Below are 26,115 nucleotides of genomic sequence, written 5' to 3'. Positions count from 1 at the left end.
AGAGAAGGTCACCAGCACAGTGAAGGCAGATGCAGGCAAGGGTGGATGTGGAGGGGTTTAAGTGTCACAAAGAAAGGACCAAGAGCTATGGTGCCGTAATGAGTGACAGTGTCGAGAGCTCAGGAAGGCACAACACCACAGCGACACCTGGAGGCAGACACTGAACAGCGACCTTGTCAGGAGCGGAGAAGGTGGCGCGGACCCTCCGGGGGCAAGGTGGTGCATAGACAGTGTTCTGACACTAGGGTGCTCGCTCGAGCGGGAGCGAGCGGGATGTTTCCCCCTAAGGACTGGCTGATCAGTCGCTCTCGCGGCTGCGTATCCCCTTCTAGAAAGACATGGTGGGAGAACCCTAAAACATTAGGGTCAGAAAAGATCTTCAGTCAGCAGATCACATTCACTTTGATACCAGCATATCTGTCCAAGGAAAACCTGGTTACTCGTACAAGACAGTGATTTTTAACACCCAGGAGCAAACCCATCACAATGTTACTGAACGGGACTTCACATCAAACCGACGCGTCATCGGGAACGTGCACGCCCAGTGGTCCCGCGAGGACCCATCTGGGTTCCTCCAAGGAGACAAACCTGCAAGCCCACAGGGCCGAGACTTCGGACTCTTGTGTCTTACTGAGCTGATCTCTGGTGTCTGGAACACAGCAGCTCAGAGACCAAGACCTCAGTAAAGAGATTGGGGCTGCACGAGGGAGCACCATCGGAACAATGAACCCCGGGACACTTGAAGCACTTGCCTTCACAAAGGAGCCATGCACTCTGCGCATTCACAATGTTCCTAATTATACTCTGCAATAGGAAGCTCCTACCAAACAGCAAAGGGAAGCTGTCTTCTGAGGTTAATTTAAATAGATCAACAAATTCAAATGATATAAGGTAGAGAATGCTTTGCTTTGGAGCTGACTAAATGCAAGTGGCTGATATATGGATAAAAATACATCCTCTAATGCATAAAAGTATCAGAAAGGATATTTGTCCATATATTGACAGCTGTTTTAATATAGTGCTCAAAATTATTATGAAGCCAATTTCTAAATTAAGGATTAAGAACTTAAAACTGATGCTTACATGTGAATAGATGTGTGTATATATTATGTATATGCTTCTTTAAAACATACATTTTTGCTTTATCATCTTTTGCATTTTAAATAAAGTGCACATTTAAAATACCTAACCTGTATTATTTTTCATAGTCACAGAAGCCAAGAGATAACACTTCATCCTCTTGAAAACAATGCTGTAATATTCAATTAAATAATTTAAAGTGGTGAGTCGAGAATCCATACTGATCACTACAGGAAGTAGTGACACATTAGTTACCAAGTGCTTTATTCAACTTTCATTTGGATTGACAATATTTCTCTTAAGTAATTCTGTCTTTTGCAGCCGTGATTATATTGATTCAGGGTATATTCTCTATTTTCAAACAATAAAATGGGAAAATGTCAGATTTTACAGCATAAAAAGGTACAGCTTAGGTATCTAATGTGCATTTAACCTTTTTGAGCTCTGGATTAATGCTGCATCAGACCCTAAGGCATATCCAGAAACATGGACGGTCATTTTGATTTCTGAGTTAATGGAAGAAAGCCCAGGCATCATGTGTCAAAACTGTTCATTCACTCTGGATTAACTTCTCACATGATCTCAGCTCTACATAGTTAACTTATATGGGAAGAATCAAGGTATGATCAACTCCTTTCAAATGATAAATAATGAGTTTTTATCTATTATTCTTTAAAAGTCATTATCATGAGAATAAACTTCAACACTCCCTTGTACAAAATACACTCTAATGTGGTTTGAAAGTTTAATAATATAGTTTTTACCCCAGTCCAGACAAATTTCACAGATCTTGCAATTTCACTAAAATCTTGCTTCATTTCTTAATGCAATTCATAAAAGAACTTCCTAAATGCAACCTGAAACGTGAATAAATTAGATGAGTCTATACAGCCCCAAAGTAAATGACAAAAATATAAAAAGCACAGTTTGCTGGTGGTCCAGTGGTGAAGGCTTTGCATTCCCACTGAAGGAGGCATGGTTTCAGTTCCTGGTTGGGGAACTAAGAGCTCCCATGCCTTGAGACACAGTCAAGTATCTATCTATCTATTTAATTTGCCACTTATTTTGTATAAATATAGAAAAGCAATTTCAGGGGCACATAAGTGCAAATTCATTTCTCGATGAATGTTACACAGATCCTCCCAAGCCACGAGCTTTCAGGGCCCAAGGATAGTGTGCCCTGTTGGGGGTTAATTGCTCAGCACCAGGGCTGTTTTTCCTTTGAAACCAATCACAAGTCCCTCAGGAACAAAACAGCTTCTGCTACCCGCCCATCTATAACTAGTATGGAAGCACAGACTCCGAGGAGGCGTGGAAACCGTTCCGCCTGAGGATAAACGAGGCTGGATCACAGGAGCGGGGCAGAGGGGAGTGACAAGGCAAGGGCTAGAGAGAGACGGGCCAGGCTTTGGAGAAAGAGACGGTGGAGCCAAGGGGAGTTTGTTTCAGAGGAGAGGAAGGAGGGTGAATCAGGAAATTCTGAGGTCCGGGAGTGAGATGGGAGGAAATCCAGATGTTTCCATGAAATGGGATGTGCTGAGAAAGTAAAGGTATCTGAGGGAAAGAGACCAGCAAGGAGCAGGACAGAGGATGGACAGGGAGTGAATGATGGAGAAGGAGGGTGATGGGAGCAAGTGTTCCTCACCGGGCATCCACATGGTGCCGTCTACACATGCCAGGCTCTAGCGTGTCTGTGTACATGCATGTGCTGTGGCATACATATCACATATATACACACGTGTCCTTTTTTGCATTCTCACAACAGCTCTTCAAAGTATTATCATTACTATGTTATAGATGGGAAAACTGGGGGCTCGTAGCGTGAATGGCAAAAAGACGAATAACTAGCTTGATAAAGGCAGGATCCACAGAGTATACGAAGCGCCGACACTGTTCTCTTTTCTGCCTTTGAGACAGGACTGGCTTCTATTATAATGAGATGAAATATGGTAATATCACATTCCTGGGTGTACTGCTCATCTTGCAGAACAAAACATAAATGCATGTCCAGCAACAGATTGTTTGACAAGATTTAATAGAATCGTATTTTGAGAGTTTATAGGAACAAAATATATGGAAAATGGTATTTAATGGACATCAACTCTACTTCATATGTCTACACATAACATACTATTGAAATAAAAATAGTGAGGGTTCTAGAACAAAACATGAGTCCAATCTAACTACAACTCCAGTTCACCGTCTCCAAACGAGTTTCTAAATATTTCCTGCTGAGTTCATCCCCTGCCTACTCTCTTCACCTAAGACTAGTGTTCCTGAAAGAAAGTTAACATTTCCCCACCAAAATCTTAGCTTGTTAGACATTTCTGTTGCTGCAAGGAGGCTTGCAGTAAATTGCTTCTATTGCTGCTTAAAAAGAGAGTCCTTTTTTAAAAATTACTTGTTGAAGGACATACATGAGGTACTTAAGGTCACCATGGTTCCTCCCGTGGTGACTGCCTTTTTTCAGGAGCACCAGCACAGCGTAAAACGAATGTGTACGCAGTTCTAAATACCAATCCTGGCCAAACATCCCCCAGTCAGGATTCAGAAAGCAGGTTCCACAAGAAGAAAAGTCCCCAGAGCAGGACGTGCAGCAGTGCTAACAGTCCGCAAAGCTCAACACACATGCGGGTGAAAAGATACACGTTTATTTACTATGAGCTTCCTCAGAGGGGCTGAAGCTCTACCTCAATGGTTAGGCATGGTCTGCCTTTCTTCTATCTAGAAATGGTTATCACAGCTTTCAAAACATTTTCTTACACAGCTATTCCTGAAAAGGTTACTTTTTTGAGGCCAACACAAGGCCTTAAAAGTTATGATCATCACACAGCAAATTCTGCCTGAGGCCAAGATGGGTCAATGTGCTGGGGTTCCTCTGGGGAGCCGTCAATTCCTGAGGCCAAGAAACAGTGTCCAGAGCATTCAAGCTGTGGCCTCACTCACCTGTAGCTGAACATCAACTTAGAAGGTATCTTCAAAAGAAATGAGTGCTAACGTAAACCTAGAAAATCCAGGCCAATTCTTCTATTGTAAGGAGCTAGCCATCAATTCCCTTGAAAGCTAAGTATGTGATTTACACTCTAATAAAAATCAGTGAAGAGCTTTAATTATAATCAAACAAATTTAAATACCTAACAGGACTGAGTTTTCTACATGAAACCTACAAGCAAAGTAAGTAATGGAAACAGTAATATGCATATGGCCCTTAAGCAAACATTTGAGACTCGGGGGAATGGAATCCCTTCTCTTCTTACTGGAGGGAAGATTTGTGATTATCCACACACATGTGGTGGCTCAGAATGTAAAGAATCTGCCTGCAATGCAGGACACCCAGGTTCGATCCCTGGGTTAGGAAGATCCCCTGGAGAAAGAAATGGCAACCCACTCCAGTATTCTTGCCTGGAGAATTACATGGACAGAGGAGCCTCTAGGGCTACAGTCCATGGGCTGCAAAGAGTTGGACACGACTATGTGACTAACAACAACACACGTGTTCAGTGTTGCCAGGCATGATGCTCAAATATCCCTCATCTGGAGAGAAACACGTTCAGTTGACTCTAGAATCATCTAACATTTTGTAAAACCGTATCTTACTGTCAAAAAACCTTGTTCATTGATTCGGGAAAATGGCACATGGTAGACATTTAACTAGTAATTGTTAAATGAATTAAAGAGGCCTCAGTGGAATATAATAAATATGTAACTTGAGGAAAATTTTTAATCTTGTGAAAATAAATGGGAGGAACTGAAGCAATCTACAACCTGGTAAAGAGACTGTATTATAATTAGATTTATTGAGAGTAAAGAAAATGCAAACAGTTACACAATCAGTGTTTTCATTACATTCTTCTCATCTATCATCTATCTAGCTAGCTAGCCATGTATCTATTTCTCTGTCTGTCCACATATGTATGAATACATGCTTGTATGCATGTATATGTGTATGCATGTTGCTGCTTCTCAGTCCCTAAGTTGTGTCCAACTCTTTGTGACCTCATAGACTACAGCACTCCAGGCTTCCCTGTCCCTCACTATCCTCCTGAGTTCACTCAAACTCATGTTCATTGTGTCGGTGATGCCATTCAATCATCTCACCCTCTGTGCCCCCCTTCTCCTCCTGCCCTCAATATTTCCTAGCATCAGGATCTTTCCCAATGAGTGAGCCAGTTATTCTCATCAGGTGGCCAAACCATTGACCAACAAAGTATTAAGTGAAAAACACTCACTTTTTCAGGAAATCTTGGTTTCTACTAGGCCATTATGAATTCTGTAATGGAAAACAATCCCTTCTGAATGATCTTGATGTACTCACTTGCTGCTGCTGTGCTCTATGTAAGTTCTGAGTCTGAAATTTCAAAGTTGCCTACAGAAAGTATCTTCTACAATTTTTTTGGGAGGAGAAAAGGTGGAAAATGCACTTTAAATTGTATAACGTGAGCTTCATCATCAGTCCTTCCAATGAATATTCAGGGTTGATTTCCTTTAGGATTGACTTGTTTGAACTCCTGACAGTCCAAGGGACTCTCAAGAGTATTTTCTAACACCGCAATTCAAAAGCATCAATTCTTCAGCACTAAGCCTTCTCTATGGTTAAACTCTAACATCCACATGCGAAACTTTTCGCAAAGTGATATCTGCTTTTCAATACACCATCTAGATCTGTCATAGCTTGTCTTCCAAGGAGCAAGCATCTTTTAATTTCATGGATGCACTCACCATCTGCAGTCATTTTGGAGCCCAAGAAAATAAAATCTGTCAGTGTTTCCACTGTTCCCCCATCTATTTGCCATGAAGTGATGGGACCGGATGCCGTGATCTTCATTTCTTGAATGGTGAGTTTTAAGCCAGCTTTTTCACTCTCCTCTTTCACTCTCATCAAGAGGCTCTTTTATTCCTCTTCATTTTCCGCCACTAAAGCAGTATCATCGCATATTTGTGGTTATTGATATTTCTCCAAGAAATCTTGAATCCAGTTTGTGATTCATCCATCCCTGCATTTTACACGATGTACTCTGCATATAAGGTAAATAAGCAGGGTGACTGTAGCCTTGACGTACTCCTTTCCCAATTTAGAACTCCTTTCCCAGTTGTTCCACAGTTGGTCCTAACTGTTGCTTCATTATCTGCATACAGGTTTCTCTGGAGGCAGGTATGTTGGGTGGTCTGGTATTCCCATCTCTTTAAGAATTTTCCACAGATTGTTGTGATCAAGACAGTTAAAGGCTTTGGTGCAGTCAATGAGACAGAAGTAGACTTTTTTTGTGGGGGGATTCCCTTGCTTTTTCTATGATCCAATGGATGTTGGCAATTTTGTCTCTGGTTCCTCTGCCATTTCTAAATCCAGCTTATACATCTGGAAGTTCACATACTCCTGAAGCCTAGCTTGAAGGATTCTGAGTATTATCTTGCTAGCATGTGAAATGACTGCAACTGTATGGTAGTTTAAACATTATCTGACACTGCTTTTCTTTGGATTTGGAAAGAAAACTGACCTTCTCTGCCGGGGTCCAGCCCCGGTGGATCCAGGGAATTCGAAGGGTGGACGGCGTTGGCATGAGAAAAACTTGTTTATTTATTAATATAAGATTAGATTAGGAAGAAATAGCGTAGTAGGAAGATTAAGCGGAGAGAAGAGGCTGATTAACTTGGGTTACGTGGAAAACCAATAAAGTTCCAGACAAGGAGCTTGCACCATCTACCTTAGGCCGCAGGTGCCCGTTTGAATATCAGAGAGAGCCCCGCCTTGGGCTCTCTCTCTAATGGATCTTAAAAGCTGGGGCAAGTAAGTAGACAAAGTGAGCCTCCACGTTCCAAGGGATCAGCTTGAAATTAGAGTAAAGAGGAGACACGGGGGAAACCAGTCCAGCAACTGGCTCTCTTTCTATTGTCCTTCAAGGCCTTTTATACTTTTGATTATACATAGAGATCAATGGGTAATACAAAATTATGTAGCGTTAGCAGCCCAGACTCTTTCTGTACATCTTTTTGTATACAAAAGGTCTCAGGTGATTTACATTATCTTCTGGCCAAGAGGCTTGTTAACACTTTTTGGCTCTCTTCCTTAATGAATGTTAATTTCGTTTTCCCTGAAGTGTTTTTCTTTAATCTGCATCTCCTTAAAGCGTTAAAGTTACATCTCTATAGAACAAAGGTACAGCGGATTATAACAAAGAAGGTACTTAACTCAAAGATCTAATGTTGCTAATACCAGGTCTACTACTTGTTTTTTTATATACCAACTATATCTAAAAATAAAGGATATGAAAATTTGGCAGCAAGTATTGACTCAACAAATGAAACTTTTAATCAGTCCTATTCTAAAGATTTTGACTCCTTGGAAGCCCCTACATTCCTAGGATGCGCAGCTGTACGAGTCCTGCAGGCAGGCTAGAAAGCCATCAGAGGGGTTTTTGGATTGAAACACTCTTTCAAATGCAGAAGACTAAAGCCCTGAATTGACTTTTTCCAGAGAATGTCAGAAGAGTGGAAAAGCAGAGCACAAAAGCCGGCAGATTTTTTTGGGGTACATGCTTAGGAATTTCCAGAGGGGCCCCTGAAGTCTGAGCACGCCTTGCGTATGTCAGCTTCCTTCCTCATGACCTTGTCACGGGCGGGATTCCTCACACTGGCTCCCGGCACTTCTCCAGTCCTATGGCCACTGCCGAGCTTTCCAAATTTGCTGACATATTGAGTGCAGCACTTTAACAGCATCATCTTTTAGGATTTTAAATAGGTCAGCTGGAATTCCATCACATCCACTAACTTTGTTCATGGTAATTCTTCCTCCAGCCCACTTGACTTCACATTCCACAACATCTGGCTCTAGGTGAGTGACCACACCTTTGTGGTTATCTGGGTCATTAAGACCTTGTTTGTATAATTTCTCTGTGTATTCCTGCCACCTCTTCTTAATCTCTTCTGCTTCTGTTAGGTCCTTGCCATTTCTGTCCTTTATTGTGCCCATCTTTGCATGAAATGTTCCCTTAGTATCTCCAATATTCTTGAAGTGATCTCTAGTCTTTCCCACTCTACTGTTTCCTCTCTCTTTTTTTTTTTTCATTGTTCACTTAAGAAGGCTTCCTTTTCTCTCCTTGGATTCTCTGCAACTTTGCATTCAGTTGGGTATATCTTTCCCTTTCGCCTTTGCCTTTTACTTCTCTTTTTTTCTCAGATATTTGTATGGCCTCTTCAGACAACCATTTTGCCTTTATCCATTTCTTTTTCTTTGACATGGTTTGGTCACCACCTCCTGTACAATGTTACAAACCTACACCCATAGTTCTTCAGGCAATCTTTCTGTCTTTATCTGTTTATCTATCTGTTCATCTATATATCTATTTCTCTATCCATCTGTGTTTTTATGTACATACGTATCTATTGAGGGTCCCCCTGGTGGCTTAGTGGTAAAGAATTCACCTGCAATGCAGGAGATGACAGTTCAATCTCTGGGTTGAGAAGGTCTCCTGGAGAAGAAAATGCAACCCACTCCAGTATTCTTGCCTCGGAAATCCCAGGGACAGAGAAGTCTGACCAACTACAGTCCCCAGGATCACAAAGAATCAGACACGACTTAGCAGCTAAACCAACACTATCAACACTATTGGTCTATTTTATCTACCTGTCCATCTATGTAGGTATGTATTTATCTATCTATCTATTTCTGTCTCTATAAGATGGCTATGTATCAATTTATTCAATGTCTCTGCAAAACTGAATTTCTACTCAGCACATTTTTTGGCTCCTGGCTTGCTCCATTGTAAGTTAAGTTGCCTACATAGTCCCTATCTCCATAGATCATTAGCCAGAAACCAATTCAACCTCGTCTTCACCCACGATGCTTGATGTGACTAGTACCTACTCATTTTTCTAACCTCATCTAAGAGGTATTATCCTCTGGAAAGCTTTCCTTTTTCTGCTGCTCACTATTTTATTCCTTGAATTGGACACACAGCTTGGCACATATTTGTTGACTGCATGGATCACTGAATTGCAGTTACCCTGTCCACCAAGTTTCCTTCTTGTGACAGCCTTGCTGGTGTTTCCCATCTACCCCTGGGTCTTTCAATCCACTTTCCAAAGTGTTGTTCCAGTGATCTACAACTTTGGGACAAAGACCAATCATGTAGCAGGAACTGCCGTGGCTTAAGGAGTAATAAGGTAGAAGTCAAAATTCTATACCACAGCGTGTGAGGTCATTTATAGCAGTCTCTAAGAATTTCTCCCGTTTTGTTTTCAACCTCTCTCCCATCTCCTGAATCGTCCCCAGTAAGCATGAGTTCCACAAACTCAAGAGGGTATTTCAGTTCTTAGTGTTTTCACATGCTTTTCCTTTCTCATAGAACACGCTTCTCTTGACACCAATTTTTGTACACCTCGATTAGTTCACCTAATCTCACTTGCAGCCTCTCTTTTTTCGTTTTCTCACTATGCCTTGTGTCACCTCTGTGGCAGCTGTGACACCTGAATGTGTGTATCCACTTAAACATCTATATCAGCCTGCACATTCTCAATACTGATGGGATGAGTGGATATATCTTAATTGGATTTTCGGGGTTTCTTTTTTACAGCTCTGCAAAAATTCTGTCAGTATCTTGAACCTAAAAGCACTTTAAAATTTTATAAAAATTGCTAACAAAATACAAGAAATCACTTAATTTCTACATTAACTTAGTGAGTATCTTAAGTTGTAGTTATGAGTAGACCTAGATTACGCATTTGTAGAACAGATTTTAAAGAAGACGGCATCATTTGGATAAATAACAGACACTCAAAATAGTTGCATATTTCAGGTAACACATTCATTAGTAACACTTCAATCATCTCACAAATAAAATATTAATGTCTTAATATGTATATAGGACTACACTGCATTTAATCGTTTTTTAGTGATCAGAATGATCACTAAGAGAAATGCATGGGATTTTTCTTAAGCCCTAAGACTTAGGGGTTGCCTTCAAACTATCCATCTCTCATTTTTTGAATGAGGCTATCCCCATGTAGGAGATTTCTCAACAGGAATGTCTCTCTAAGCATCGCAATTGTGTTTAAACACCAATCTTGTAAAATGAGACAGGAGGTGCCCCAGAACATCTTATTGAAACAAAGATGCTGCACAGCACAACACCAAGCCTACCTTTCTGCATCAGAGGCAGTGCCTTTCCTAGTCTGGCTTTGGAGGCTAGATCTTTCAGACTTTCTGGAGTGCCTGTGGAATGAAATGTTAAAGAAACACAAAATATATGATGAATCACGCTACAGTTATCTGGTCATCTTGTACAATGATAAAAAGCAACTGACATGGAAAATGGCAACTATTTTACCTAAATGGTTTTGTCAATCCGTACTTTCTTAAAATAAAACAAAAATGAGAACTGGTGTTGTGCAGAAACCACAATTTCCCACCAGGAGGCACAGAAGCTGACACCCCACCAGTGTAGACCAGAAAGTCTACAGTCCTGATGTCAAGGAGACTCCTGCTGGCAACTGAGGTGGAGACAAACTCAATGGTGAAACGCAGTGACGAGAAACATGAGGACAGCCGTGGTTTAGGTGCTGAAAGACCACACACGGGGGCAGTACTCTCCACCCTGAAAGTCTCAGACCTGGTGCTACAAAGATGTTTTCCTTCGCTTTTCCCCTCCAAAAATATGCTCTAGGGAAATGTGTTTGACATAAAGAAAACTATTTAAAAATCAACTATTCAAATTATTTTTAAAATTATCATATACTTTTGTATTTGTGTAGTATTTTAAAAAGCTAATCATCCATTGCAAACCAAAGAACTAATAAAGTTTACAATTTACTCTATATTCTAAAAATACTTATGTATATTGAACATTTGAAACTTGAAATGAATTTCCCACAGAAATAATGCTTATACATACAACTGACCTCCCCAAGGCAGCTTACATACATCTGTTCATCCTAAAATGTGTCTGGACTACAATATATTTGAAAAAATAAGAAACACTGTGGTCAAGAAGCTCACTTATTTAAAAAAACAAAAACAGAGAGAAACTATAAAAGCAATAAAGTTTATCCTGGAGAAGAGAATTCTCCAGTATTCTTGCCTGAAGAATTCCACGGACAGAGGAGCCTGGTTGGGCTACAGTCCATGGGGTTGCAAACAGTTGGACACAACTGAACAACTCTCACTTCAGATAACTGGTTGCCTACAATATATTTTTATTTTCTGATATCCTTTCCTTCCAAAAATGTTAAGGAGAAAGCTCTGTTTGTTTGTTTTTTTTTTTTTTGAGATGTTATTGGCATATATCATTATACTAGTTTCAGATGTGTGACATAATGACCACCCCAATAAGCCTGGTCTATATCTATCATCACTCAAGTCAGAAATTTTCTTGTGATGGGAACCTTTAAGATCTAGTCTCTCATCTCTGTTCTTTTGATATATTAATGCCAGATGCTCTAAGTGTCCAGCACACGTCCAGTTCTGTCAGGCCCAGGGGTGCAAGAGAGCAGAGGAGTCCTGAGCACATGCCTGTGGTCAATGAGGAAAGTCACTGATAGACAAAGTTTTCTCCTGGAGCAGAGGGAAGTAGCAGGTGCAGAGCAGGAAGTGATCAGAAGGGAAGGCAGAGGAAAGAGGTCTGTGGACCCAGGGGCCTGAGCTCTAAACAACATGTGGTCCATCATCTGGGGAAATTTATACTTGGCCCCAAGCTTCTCTCGTGGCTCAGATGGTAAAGAATCTGCCTGCAGTGTGGGAGACCCAGCTCTGATCCCTGGGTCAGGAAGATCCCCCAGAGAAGGAAATGGCAACCCACTCCAGTATTCTTGCCTAGAGAATTTCACGGATAGAGAAGCCTGGTGGGCTACAGTCCATGAGGTTGCAAAGAGTCAGACATGCCTGAATGACTAACACACACGTTTGGTCCCAAGAGTGTCCTGGGACCACAAGAACCAGAGTCCCTTGTCCCCTCTGAGAAGCGTGAGAGCCAAGTGAAGACACAGAGTTTCAGGCCAGTTCCTGAAACTCACAATCACTGAGGGTTTTCATTCATTCATTCACTCTCTCATTCATTGAACAAATACTGTGTTTATATGCCAGATGCTGCTCTAGCTGCTTGGGCTACATCTGTGAACAAAGTAGACAAAACTTCTGCCCTCAAACAATTTGTGTTTTATGGTAGAAGACAAAAAATACACAAGAACCCCTCAAACAAGTAAAGTGTATAACATGTCAGATCAATAATGAGAATAACAAGAAAAAGTCAACCAGGGAAACACAGTTCAGAGACGTGCCGGAGGGACTGGGTCTCAGATAAAAGCAGGTTGCAGTTTGAAGGAAGATGCTCTGGAAGGGTGTGTGGGTGCAAAGGGCAGGACCAGAGCACCTGGCAGGCTTTTGTACCAGCTTTCTACATCCCTGCAGTGAAAAGGTGATGAGCATCCTTTACACCTTCTCTGCTTTTCTTCTATCCTTAGTCATTGCTACGAATTCAATGGAGATTTTATTTCCTCTGTACAATTTCAACTCTTCCTCTTCTCATCTCTAACATTTAGTGGGCTCACATGTAAGACTGATCATCACAGTACCTGGTGATACTGATGACGACAGCGCTGATATTAACAGTATCAAATATCTACTAAGAACTTGCTATCATTTCTCATCTAAGCTCTCCAATCCAATGAAGGCATACTTCACTTTCATCCTTTTAAGAAAAAGGAGACTGAGGCTTGCAAGGGTGAAGCCAGTTGCTCTTACATGGACCTTGCATGTCAAACCATGACGTAAACTGAGAGTCTATAATCTCAGTAGCTGTGCACATGTTGCATCTGTGGCATACACGACACTGGATCGTGGTAGCTAAAAACACGGATCCTAGAGCCAAACGGAGTTTATTCCCCACCCTCTTTCTGAATGATGAAAGAGTGATTTTAGCTGGGTGATGTTAGTCAATTTACTCAAATGCTATGTGCCTCAGGTTTCTTCTATTTGCAAAGTGGCAAAAATACTATCACCTCACAGATTTGCTAACTCTAAATATGTCAACATTACTATTTGTATTATAGTATTTGTAGTATGACATAGAATAAGGATTTTAGTTTTAGCATTACTTAGAATAGCAAGAGATCAATGCTATAAAAGTATTATTTAAAATGATAATAATATGTATTTGTTTCCCTAAAGTAAAAACTCTTACTCATCTATAAGAGTATACAATCTACAGAGGTTCATGTGTCTAACTTGTGTTTTTGCTTTTGTTTTTAATCCTTTATTTAAGGATGCCACTTTTTTCTCTTCAAATGCTACAGACAATTACTCTATTGAAGATTCTTCTAAAGATTTCTACAAAGGATATGTCCTTATAATTTTTCTAACCACTTAAAAGAATCCTGGAGTTAAGCTAAAATGACATACACTTAACTGCAATAATTCAGTGTAAAGCAAGAATAGAGAAGAAAATAGAAAATTCTACTGTCTTTTCTCTGAAGGTATTGTACATTGTAAAGACAGACTTTTCTTGGAATAGTTTTGTGATGTGTAAATGTGCTTGTGCCCAGTCGATCAGTCTTGTCTGACTCTTTGCAATCCCATGGACTGTAGCTTGTGAGGTTCCTCCGTTCATGGAACTTCCCAGGCAAGAATACTGGAATGGGTTGCCATTTCCTACTCCAGGGAATCTTCCCGACCTAGGGACTGAACCCACATCTCCTTCATTGGAAGGCAGATTCTTTACCATTAGCGCCACCTGGGTTAAAACCATTAATTTATATTCATGTACTGTTTTCCTGAAACTACTGGCCACAAAATCATAAAAAGGATCACAGGGAAAAGAAATACCTTCTACCTTACACCATTCTTTCCTAAGTTCCTTATCGGCAGGTACTGTGTCTGGGTTATACTGTAACATCAACACCCAGCACATAGTAGCTTCTCATTAAATATATGTTGAATAAATAGGTGGTTGAAAAAGTAGTATTTTGACTATGCTACTGGAATTTAAGAGTCTAAAAGATTATAACAAGTAAAAATCTAACTAGGATTATACAATTCAGCTTAATCAATTTAGACATACACTGTTTTCTGATCATCAGTATAACAAAAAATATCATATATAAGAAACACATTCTGGTTACTGCCTTAGGCATAAGGAAGAGTTATCACTACCGGCCCAATGCATGTTCATCATGACGCAACCAGGCAGCATGGATTCTGTTTAGGTCTGAAGGGATGTCAGAATTCAGCTAATTCATCTATACCTGCCTAAATCTACAGAAAGGGAAATGAGGCCCAGGAAGGCTGAGTGACTGGTTGAGGGAAATACAAGCCACAGTCAATCGGTGAGGACACTGCTATCATGGCCCACGATCCTGCCCCTCTGCCATCCAGCAACTCTGAGTGATTTGAAATTCACTGAAGGGATCCCTCAACAAAATCAAGTAAAAACAGTGATAGCATTTCCATCATGTCTTAGCTATTTTGGGTTTTAATATGCATTTTGTTACATTAAAATTTTTAATTATCTTTTACTATTCTTAAAGAATGTTTGTTTGGTTTAGGTATGCAAGAATCAGAAAATCCTGTTTGTTGTTGTTTTTTCTTAATCACAACTTATAGCTGTAAGATTCTGTGCCCAGTTCCTAGGGCACAATTGAGGTTCTTTAAAAGCTATAAAGGTCTATTCAAATATGTTATAACAACAATTATCATGTCATTAAGTGGAAGCAAGAGAAATAATCAAAAGAGTGGGGGTGTTCCTAATTAAAGCTAATTTTCTGGAAGTCCTATTTTCAATTATCATTCTCTATTAGATTAAGTGTGAAGATTCATAAAATGTACTAATGAAATGAAAGGCAATTGTTAAAAATCTGTCTTTGTGATACTTTCCTTTCCTCGTCAATAACTAGGCTCAATTAGAACAATTCCGTGAGACATTGATAAACACCACTTAAAGATACTAAAATTCTTTTAAAGTGCAAAATTAACATGCTAATAAAATGAAAATTTAATATGCTCTGCTTTGGGGAATAATAAGTTCTACCACATAATGTTTTAATTATAATTAACACTGATGTCATAAGAATATTCCTGTATATATTCTGGTTGACTCTCCAGATGGTCTGATGTGAAATGCAAATCTCCATCATCTTGTTTCCTCATAATTTTGGGAAGAAAATATTAAATTTAGGTTAAGAATCTACTTAAGCAATGTTCATATGCAGTAAAGATGGACACATACAATTTAGATACATTTACCCTTTTGCTTATTATTGATATTTATGTATTGACTACAGCCATTAAAAAGACTTTAGTATACGAGTATATTTCATTCCTTTAAATAAAGGACATTTTTGAAAAGCGTAGATAATAAATGTTATGAAGCAAACAGAAATGACTAGAAATATACTGAATTCACGAGTGGTTCTACATTATCTCTGCATCTATACTGCAAAAGTATCATGAATTCTGGAAGTGGAAAAGTGGATGACTTCTTTATCCTAGAAATATTTTCAGTGGACAAAGAAGATCCATCCACTTTGAATAAGAGGAACCACATGATATTTTTGGTTAAAAATTCCTTGGCAAGTAGCTGCTTCCAAGTTGCAAGTGTGGGCAGCTATAGAAATCTGGTTACTTGGAAAAGAAATTAGAACTAGAACAGCAGAGTAATTCAAGAATTAATCTTTAACTCAGTGGGATACTTTACTTTTTCTAATAATTAAACTCTCAAAAAATAGTGTTATTCCATTCAGTATTTTCCATTTTATCAAAGTCACATCAATAAACTGCATCCTTAAAAATATCACGTACAAAAATATGTATATGCATGCAAAAAATATTTTAAATCAGAATATTAGAGTCAGTACCTTCAAGATAGTGAAGCATTAAATTACATCTTAAAATGTACTAAATAAGAAAATAGTCTATCAACTCACATTTATTAGAATGGTCACTATCAATTTTTAATGTATTTAAAAAGAATCTATGTGTCTTCCTGAAAAAAACTGAACTGAAAAAACATTTACCAAGAAGTAATTTAGATGACAGTAATAATGATAGCAACTTATACTTGCCTTTCACATTTAAAGATGACTAATTCAACTGTGAGCACTGAATTCAGAAACTTGATGACTCAGGGGTCTATTAAAATAAATTTTTTCTAACTTGCTATTCATAAATTTTGGTTAAATATGCAGCCATAAGTAGCTCTGAATTTTATAAGAGAATTATGTATATACAGGTTCATAAAAGCTACTATTTATATATCAAAATAATGTCATTTACAAAGAAATGCTTTGTTACTGGAAAGGTGATTATTAGAAGTTTAATATTTTAGTAATAAAACTACAAGAAAATGTACACTAAACTTTAAGGTAAAAAAAAAGCTAAGGTTACAGATTTACATATTTTTTTCCTCATCATTGTTTTAAAAAAATCCTACAACTTCTAGGAAAATTTTTCGATCTAGATAAACATGTTTCCATGTCAATTCCAAATAAAGCTATTGTACCACTTGAAATGACATCAATATTTCTTACTGTTGAAATTAAATTATGGAGAAATGGTACATTAAAAATTGTGTGTGTGTGTACACGCATTATGTGGAATAAGATGACAAATCAATGCTTTCTAACTCACCAGCAAGCTCTCTTAATCAAATATTCACCTCTTGTATTACTATGCTGTTTTCAAAATAATCAAGCATGCAGGACATCCAGTGGCTGATAATATAAATTGTCACTGATTTTAGAATATTTTTTTAAGTTACCCGTTTCCTAGTGCAAAATTTATCTGGTGGCAAATTCTTATGAATATTCATTATCTCCAAATCTGATGCTATGTTCACTTCATTAGCAAATTTTTCTAAATAAGTAAATAAAGCTTATAAGAAATAAAAAGGAAAGCAAGCATTAAGTGTTTGTTAGGATTACCAATGGATTGTTTTTTATAACAACTGATACAGTAATTTCTCTCTCATTTTTATGGGCACTTGTTACTCATATTTTAATAAAAGTATATTTTAAATACTATAAATAATATTCTGTTCCATATAGTAATAAATCATAGGATCAAGCCATTTAAAATGCATTTCCCTTTGTTGAACTCAGAACTTACTTACAAATAAATTATAATAACAAGTAATATGTTTGCTCAGAATTACTTATTAGGAATAAATTATTACTTATTAGGAAGAGTTTCATTTAATAATCTTATCTAAAAGGACTATTTCTGCTTCTAAAATCTACCTTTACAATGATATATACAATCTATTAAACCAAATGTCATAGTTAATTCAGGTTGTTAAAAGACAACTAACTTTCAACTAATCCTCATCTCACATATGTTAAGAACTGAAATTATTATTTGGATTTCCATGTTGCTCATTCTAAACCCAGTTAAACTTATGTTTATATTCATTACAAAGACCCTCATACTTGATCGTCTTATACCCTAGCAGTCATTATATAAAATGAAATCCAGAACAGCCTTTAATAAAAGGAAATTTTATCTCCTTGATGTCCATGGCACTGTTTTTCTTAAACACTGCTGTGATTCTAGCCATTAGAACAGTGCACATAAATAAGCACACAATATTTGTGGAATGGATGAGCAGCACTGTGGATGCACATTTTAAAATTTAATTTACATTATTATTTTATATTGTTATTTCTAATAGAAATCAGACAGCGGTAGAAAACATTAGATTTAAATTCCAAATATGTGAGTCATATTAAGGTCTTAAAGATTCAAGCATAATAACATATTTGAAAAGCCTCCATAAATATCATCTTGGGGTCCAACATTTGCAAGGTGACTTATTCATTTTTTTCTGAGTGATGATGTTTACTTTTTCTTTCGAATTGTAATCCTGACGATATCTTGACAATTTACAGATACAGAAAATAAATCATATCACTCTTAACTAAAGGTACAATTACTTTACTATATACACACATACTAAAAGATAAATTAATCAAAACCTGTGTGCTGGCATGACTCCATATCTGCGATACTCGATCTGTTTATCTGCTTAATAAATGTTACCAGTGTGTTGAGTGAATTTCTGCTTCACCCGAAGTAAAACAACCAAAATGCCCGTAGTCTTTCATGGACAGTTGGGAAAAGATATGCTTTATGTATAACAACAATCACAAAACAGGAGAATGGGCAAAGTCTTAATACAGCCCAGAAGGAAAACAAAGCAAGGAAAAAACACACCGTGGCACTTACGACATCACAGCACGGAGTGGGTGCAAAGCACTGATGTTATTTTCAAAAACCTACCTTGATGACTGACCCTAGCCCTTGACAATATTCGGCTTAGAAACACAATATTCATCAAACAAGTAAGAACCAGGTATTCTACTTTAAATCAGGGAATATATCTAAAAGCCTAAACTTCATCATTTACAAAACAAGATGGTGAAGATCAAATCATCAATCAGGACAAAAAAAAACACAAAAAACAGGCTCTGTGATAGTCTTTAAAATATCTTAAAGCACCTGAGAATTTTAGCCAAGTGTAAACAAAAGCAATAGTTAAATATGTTTCTAGAAAATTGAAACCCTGAAATAAATGCTCATTAAAAGAAAATTCTCCCACTGGACCCAACTTTCTTTGTTTGAACCACGCCCTGTGCATGCTAGTTTCATTTCAGAAAATATTCTGAGGTGCTTCATCAGAGGTGGACGCATTCAGTTTTGGAATCTCCACCTCTTGGGCTCTGCCCCCTGAAAGAAAGGCGTAGTAACCACACGGGTCTGGCTACCCTCCACCTGATGGCCTGGCAGCCTCTGGAAGCCACTTGTCTGGGAGGAGGAAGTACCTGTCATTCTCCGGAGACGCATGCTGGATTTGAATCCTGGGGCTAGGAGGTCGTCTCCTATCTAGGGAGGGGGACCATCTACCCCTGTTTGCCCAATGAACAAGACAGGAAAAAACAGGACATTTAGTAACTCCTAAAGTAAAAGAATATATGGAACAAGAGGACTGGAAAAGCACCCCAGAAAGGCAAAGTGTAGGCTTTTTGCTCCATAATGTATTCTTCAATTTTACAAGCTTTGGAGGGATAAATGATAGTACTGTAAGAAAAGAAAACTGGTAGCCTTATATGTGAATAGAGAAACTCATTTGGGAAGATGTCTGAAATATAGTAAGTGTATTTTTTTTTTCTTTTCAATGTGGTTGTGTGTGTTTGCATATCTATAGACACACATCTATGTATATGTGTATATATAACTTTACATATATGTATATAAAACTTTACAAGTATGCATGCTTAAGAATCTAGCAGATGTTGAACAAAATAGATTTAAGAAGCTGCCAGTGTTTACTTGATACAAGGTCTTGAAATTACCGGATTAAAGTGGCAAAGACGAGGTGTGTGCATTTGATACAAAGCACAAGAAATAAACATACTCTCTAGTGTAGAAACAATGACACGAAGAACTAACTCGTGGAAACGCTACTAGTGATGTCTACACAAGTTTCCTTGGGGAAAACTGAGGGTTAATAATTGAAATTAAAATATTGCGAACAAAAACCACTGATGTGTTGAAGTGGGAAATGCAGATAAATGCCACAGTAAAATAGTATTACCTTTAAAATAATCTGCTAATCTTAACGTGCAAAAGGATCTATCAGTGAGTTATATAGTTGTTTTCTTATTTCAGCATTTAGAAGAACACTAATTTTTTATGATTAGCAATCAAATAAACATTCAAAACCTGGTTCATTTTTTTTGTTAAACTATCTTGATATTAAGTCTGTGTAACTAGAAATTACAAACATCTGGGCAAATACTGAAAAGGGGTGGTAAGGGACTAAACAGCCTTATTTTGGAAATTTTAATATATTAGATATACACATTGCAAGCAGGATAATTCCTCTGCATACTGGCTTCCTCGTATGTAACAAGGGATCACTGAATGATATTTAAGACTCATCTAACCGTAAGATTTTGTAACAATCCGAAGAAGACCAGTCATAATATCTTTTAAAAGCCATCTTTCTTTGCCATTAATAACTTGGCTTCCTGGATTTATCAGACAATCTGCACAAAAGCAGCAGAGGGCTACAGACATGACCAGGAGAGCCCTGGTCAGCAGGCGCTCACCTCTGAGAGCCCCCGGAAGTCTGTTCATCATCTCTCAGCTTTGGATGGATTCAAGGAGGGCTGTGCATAATCGGGAGAGCAAGAAGAGATACTTGGTAGCAGAATTTGGGCAGAAGACAAAATGGTGTGGCATGGCCTCTGTAATGTGTTACATGTTTGTGAAATCAAAAATAAATTTGCATTCAAGTGAGTTAATTATTTTAAATGATTTAAATAGCTGGTCAATTCAATTGGAATGCTTGAAAAAATATCTTTTCACTGACTTTTGCTCTGCAGACACAATAAAGAAAAATATTTCTAACGTTTTTAAAGAGAATTACAGCTATAGTGTTTTCTACATGAAATTGTACTCAATCATGAGAAAGCTTAAGGTGTTCTTTGAAAATACACATATAGAGTCATTATGATTTTCTTCAAACATTTTTGAAGGAATAAGTAGCATTCACTTGATAGGATTATGAATAACCTTGCTTCCTGAGGCAAAATTCCAGTCCTTGTGTTTATTTAAGTGCAAAAATTAAAGAAAATGCTATAATTATGAAACATGCAAGGAAAGCCATGAAGAAGAGAGACATACATTTAGAAGCAAGCCACAGCGAATGCAAGCTATTAAAAAGGAAATTCTGAAGAAACATTTAGCATCATACATTTATATCTGTACACTCAAAGTCCTTCTGAATATGCTGATATGCAGTCACAATAAAAGGAAGGTTTGCTTTTCCCTTGTATCTTGGATATGATAAGAGAAGGATCAACTTATACCTATGTTTTCCCCCAAAGGTCAAAGATTACCTAAGTTTTAATAATATACATTTATGAGCATTACATATACTAATGTTTTATAATATTAAAATGTGTGCAACTTCTTTCTCTGTTTCTCCTGTCAAACAGATGAAGAGGATCAAAATTAGAATCTTTATTCGTTATTACTGAATGAAACACCTTCCACATCCATTTTCATGCTAGAAGTGAAAAAGGCAGGCTACCCTGGGGGATTCATTGCAAATCAGAACTAAAACAGCGGCTTCTTGATTTCTCTTTCCAAATCATCTTGCCTGCAAGTTACATTAATAATGCTTTAATCTCAGATACTTTAAACTTATTAATTCAGGAAGTCTGTTTGCTGAGAGTTCATCCTTTTCACCGGAGAAGGCAATGGCAACCCACTCCAGTACTCTTGCCTGGAAAATCCCATGGGTGGAGGAGCCTGGTAGGCTGCAGTCCATGAGATTGAGAAGAGTCGGACACGACTGAGCAACTTCATTTTCACTTTTCACTTTCATGCATTGGAGAAGGAAATGGCAACCCACTGCAGTGTTCTTGCCTGGAGAATCCCAGGGATGGGGGAGACTGGTGGGCTGCCGTCTATGGGGTCGCACAGAGTTGGACACGACTGAAGCGACTTAGCAGCAGCATCCTTTTCACTGGCCTCAGAACAGGGGGCAAAGGTCACTATGATGGCTGTGGGGCTGAAGAAACAGGCTGCAGAGGGGGTCCCTAAATAAGGGTCTACAAAATTTCGTTTGGCTTTTTTTGGCAGTGATATCAACTATGAACAGCACAGAATAAATAATGAATAAATATTTGCAAATATTTAAATAGATAATAAAGAGGATAAGATTTGAGATTTGGGGGGTAATATTGGTGAGAAATAATGAGAAACTAAACTGAGAAATCAATAGTGGTAAGGCAATACAAGGACTTAGAACTAATTGTCCTCAGTAAGCAATCAAATAGTTCTTATGTTGGGGCTTTTCCCCACCATGGATATAGTGATATAGTGAAGTTGCTCAATCGTGTCCAACTCTTTGCAACCAGGCTCCTCTGTCTATGGGATTTTCCAGGCAATCGTCCTGGAGTGGATTGCCATTTCCTTCTCCAGTGGGTCTTCCCATCCCAGGGATCGAACCCGGGTCTCCCGCATTGTAGACAGACGCTTTACCATCTGAGCCACTAGGGAAGTACCTTAAACCAAATGCACGTGTATTTAAATGTGTAACTAGTATTTATGCTAGCATGTGTACACAGCTTTCAGTGGTGCACAACTCTTGGCAGAGCTGCTTTAGTTACCTGAAAGAGAAAGTATTTGGAAATGCAAATCCTTCATTCCACAAGTAGCATACATAAAAAGTATCTGTGAAGTTCTGGAATATTAGAAACCAAACCTGACCAAAAGAGAAAATTGATTATATTTATTTTTATGGTCTAGTCCCATTATTCATGGAGTTCTTTTAAAGATTTTCCCCAATACTATTTAAAATTAAAATTAATATAGGTACTTACATTTTGGAATAAGGTTTATCTATTTCATTTCAAGTTAACAGTTGTTGAGTTTTAGGCAGGAACTTCTTTATCTTAGGCCTCATATTTTCACATGGAGGGAAATTCTTTCAAGTCCTGCCTTGGGTGTCTGTCCACCACAAGGAGGGAGTAGGGGAAACTTTGTGGTAAAGAATCAGGCACAGATTACTTAGCCCTCTCTGATTTCCTCTTTAGAAATCAGTCTGCAAAACAGCAGCCTCTTGCTGAGCCATCAGGAGGCTTACGGCCTGAAGTCTAGCTCCTGAACTTGTTCACTGTATTTATGGTGATGACTAGATCTCCCACCTTGCAGTTCCTGGGTCTAGTTCAAAACTGGACACAGACTTGGGAGCAGAAAATTGAGAGTGTTTTTTAAGTGCCCTCAAATCCCCAAACTGAGCATTTACTAAGTAAAAATAATAATAATGCTATTGCAGCTAAGAGCAAGGACGAATCAGATATGATCCCTGCCCTCCGGGAGGAAAATCTAGTAAAAGGAGAAAAATACATGCCTAAGGGAAACAGAAAGTATTTAATACTATGTGAATCCAGAAAAGAGCATTGATAATTCTTCTTGGCAGAGAAAGGGAAGTGGGAGAGGGAGAGATAGGCAGGTTAGGAGAAGTTCTATAGGAGATATGGTTATTTGACCCCCTTTTTGAAAAATGAGAATAAAAACAAAAAGAAAAGAGCATTTTAATTGTAACAGAAAGACAACTTCATATGAAAACTAACAGAATGATTAGTAGAGCTCATGAGAAATTTAGGGGGCAAGAATGAAATTTAGGGGGGAAGTGGAGGAGGACTTTAGCATAATCAAGGGGAGGAGCTGTTTTGAAGATTCTTGAAGGAGAACTGATAGGACTTCCTGTTTCATTCAGCGAGACAAAGGAGCAGGCGACGTATTTCCAGATTACGTGGATGGTTAGATGTCAAATTTGTCAAACCACAGGGACGTGTCAGAAAACAAAGCATTTTGCTGTCAAAGGGTGTGAGGAGAGACAGCGAATTTGATGCCCACAGGGTCTGCCAATCACTGAGGAACTTAGGCATTTTCAGGGGAAGGTCTGGCCTGACCAGCTACAGTGGACTGTGGCCCTCATATGTATTAGTGCGGAAACTTTTGATAGACATTGAATTTCAGAGGTGGGATGGGTGAGCAACAGAGGAAAGGTGAGAGGGAGACAGGGGGAAAAGAAACCTGTAAAGGAGACTGACTTGACATGGAGGCGTTAGGGAATTTGTAAGTGCTCTTGAGAAAGGAAAGATTCTAGAGGCAGCAGTGACTGTAAGATGTAAGATGCTGCTGGGCCGGTAGAGGCCAAGGTAACCCATGGCAGAGTTTTAGCACAGTGGCGGGACTGCAGAACTTTCTGGGAGGTACAAAAAGGAGGTGGCAAGTATAGACTACTTTCTGATGGACTTTAGCAAGGCTATGGTTTCTGTAAAAGGTCTAAGAAGAAGATAAAGCATCCAAGAAAAGGACTCATTCTCCAGTGGCTCTAAAAATCAGTGTTTCCGGATACATAAGCAACATTCTGTTTGAAAATCTGGGAAAGGAAAGGCTAGGAGCAGACATGTAACTCACTCCTTTGAGATCAGGGACAAGGGGGAAGTGATGACCTCAAGCTGACCTTGACACAAAGGAAGGAAAGTACAATGACCTTGACCGGAGCTTCTTGTAAACATGCAGTGGTATTTGCTAGAGAAAAGACGAAAGCAAGCCATTTCTATTAGACATCTTCAGTTGGGTATAACCAGTCTTTCTGGTTATCTTTCATTGTAAATGAACCTCAAATTTCTTGACTTATGAGTCATGACTGGATGGGGCTAAGGGTAATATGTATTTTTTCTAGTTATGTAATCCACTGAATACATAACAGAGGTGCTCAAACATGGAAATGACCTCCTTTCCAAACAAGATTTCCATTGGCTTATATGGAAATTTATCTCTTAACCTGGGCCAAACCATTCTCCTAAGGAAGACAAGGTCATTCTGACGGTTTGGGGGCAGTTCAGGAGAAGAACACGCTAACTGTGCCTGCTGCTCCTGTATCTTGGAATCATTAGGGACGTGTGACGGTGGGTGTTGACTCAGCTTTAACAATTTCATGCTTTGTACTAACACAGAACTTCCTTTGCTCCCAAGCTTAGTGAGGAAACTTCAGAAAAGCCTCCTAAGTAGGTAGAACACCATAGAAATGGTCATCGAGATGGTTGAGAATCAACAAACAGCTTCACCTCAACAGGTGATAAAGCTGTGGAAATGTGGTGCTATCTCAAGAAAATGAAATTATATTTCTAACAACTTTTCTCTAGCATTGTGTCTACTATGTACGTATCAGGCGTTAACCAGCTCTCTGCTCCATCATAAGAGCTAAGAATTCTGGAAAACCCTGGAAGCCTCCCAAGTACTTTCATGTCCTATCTGTGGATGGACAAGTGCATCTTCCAAAAAGCACAATGCCCCCACTGCTGGCCCTGTTCTGTCCTGTCTTGAAGCTGTTCAGGGGTCTGAGCATGCATGAGCAGCATCTTCCACACCAAAATGCATCTATAATGTCTGCAAACTTCCTGATGAAAACTCTTCTCATTTTAGTTTCTTCTTGACAAGAAACTGACCCCAATAAATTAAAAATCAATACTGATTCTTGAATTCTTGCCCCTTTTTCATTTTAATGGGAAATTTCTCTCTTTTTTTCAACACATAGAGTGAACATGAGTTTCAAGCATATTGTATCTTCTTCTATCAAAATTTAATATCACAAGTGAGTGCACTCAGACTTCACTATGACCTGTAAAATAATTGTGGCCAGATTATCCACCTACAGGTTGGTCTGTTCTAAGGGTATTATCTGAGAGATTAAATTCAGCAGCATATGGGTTTGTGAATTCTATAGCTTCAGAGCAACAAGAGAACACGTGCTAGACAGGATTCAACAAAAGAATAACCTGTCGCTGTCCAATACAGTGGTCACAGAGCACTGTGAAAAAAGGAAAGCAGAATATCTCACTAGCAGTTTTTAATTGATTATATGTTAAAATGATAACAGTTCACATACATACTAAAGTATGAGAGTAATTTCACGTCTTTAAGATGGCAAGCAGAAAATTTTAAATTATGCTTGTGACTCAAATTGTACTTCTATTAGAACTAATACAGATGATATTTAAGATGTCTGGGTGGTGTTTTGTCATCAGCGGTTCCACTGACTCATTCTACCCTTGATTTAACACCAACTCGAAACATATAAGGAGAAGGCAACGGCACCCCACTCCAGTACTCTTGCCTGGAAAATCCCATGGGCGGAGGTGCAGTCCATGGGGTCGCTAGGAGTCGGACATGCCTGAGCGACTTCACTCTCACTTTCCTGCACTGGAGAAGGCAATGGCAACCCACTCCAGTGTTCTTGCCTGGAGAATCCCAGGGACGGGGGAGCCTCGTGGGCTGCCGTCTATGGGGTCGCACAGAGTCGGACACGACTGAAGCGACTTAGTAGCAGCAGTAGCAGCAAAACATATAAGGAAATAATAATATGTAAATAATATAAAATATTTTTCTTGCTACTCTTGTAATTGTTTGAGGAAGGGTAATATAAAACAAATGCGAACAGTGAAACAATTTCAATTGTGCTTTTAGAAGAG

At 38.6% G+C, this 26,115-nt stretch overlaps 1 protein-coding gene across 13 annotated transcripts in view; it reads right to left on the bottom strand.

The window, feature by feature from the left end:
- Positions 1–26,115, bottom strand: part of RIMS1 (regulating synaptic membrane exocytosis 1) — a 599,631-nt gene that overhangs the window by 128,812 nt on the left and 444,704 nt on the right. For 4 of the 13 annotated variants that reach the window (XM_018058836.1, XM_018058831.1, XM_018058842.1 and 1 more), the window contains 3 exons: positions 18,880–18,963; positions 10,217–10,288; positions 173–352 (listed from right to left, as the gene is read on the bottom strand). The exons of 4 other annotated variants lie outside the window; for them this stretch is intronic. In XM_018058836.1, coding sequence (XP_017914325.1) covers positions 173–352; positions 10,217–10,288; positions 18,880–18,963 — 336 coding nt within the window. The remainder of the gene's footprint in view (positions 1–172; positions 353–10,216; positions 10,289–18,879; positions 18,964–26,115) is intronic. 5 more of the 13 variants (XM_018058838.1, XM_018058833.1, XM_018058834.1 and 2 more) reach the window with 2 other exon arrangements.

Source organism: Capra hircus, chromosome 14 (genome assembly GCF_001704415.2).
Source record: "Capra hircus breed San Clemente chromosome 14, ASM170441v1, whole genome shotgun sequence".
NCBI lineage: Eukaryota > Metazoa > Chordata > Mammalia > Artiodactyla > Bovidae > Capra > Capra hircus.
This window is presented reverse-complemented; position numbering and strand designations above follow the sequence as displayed.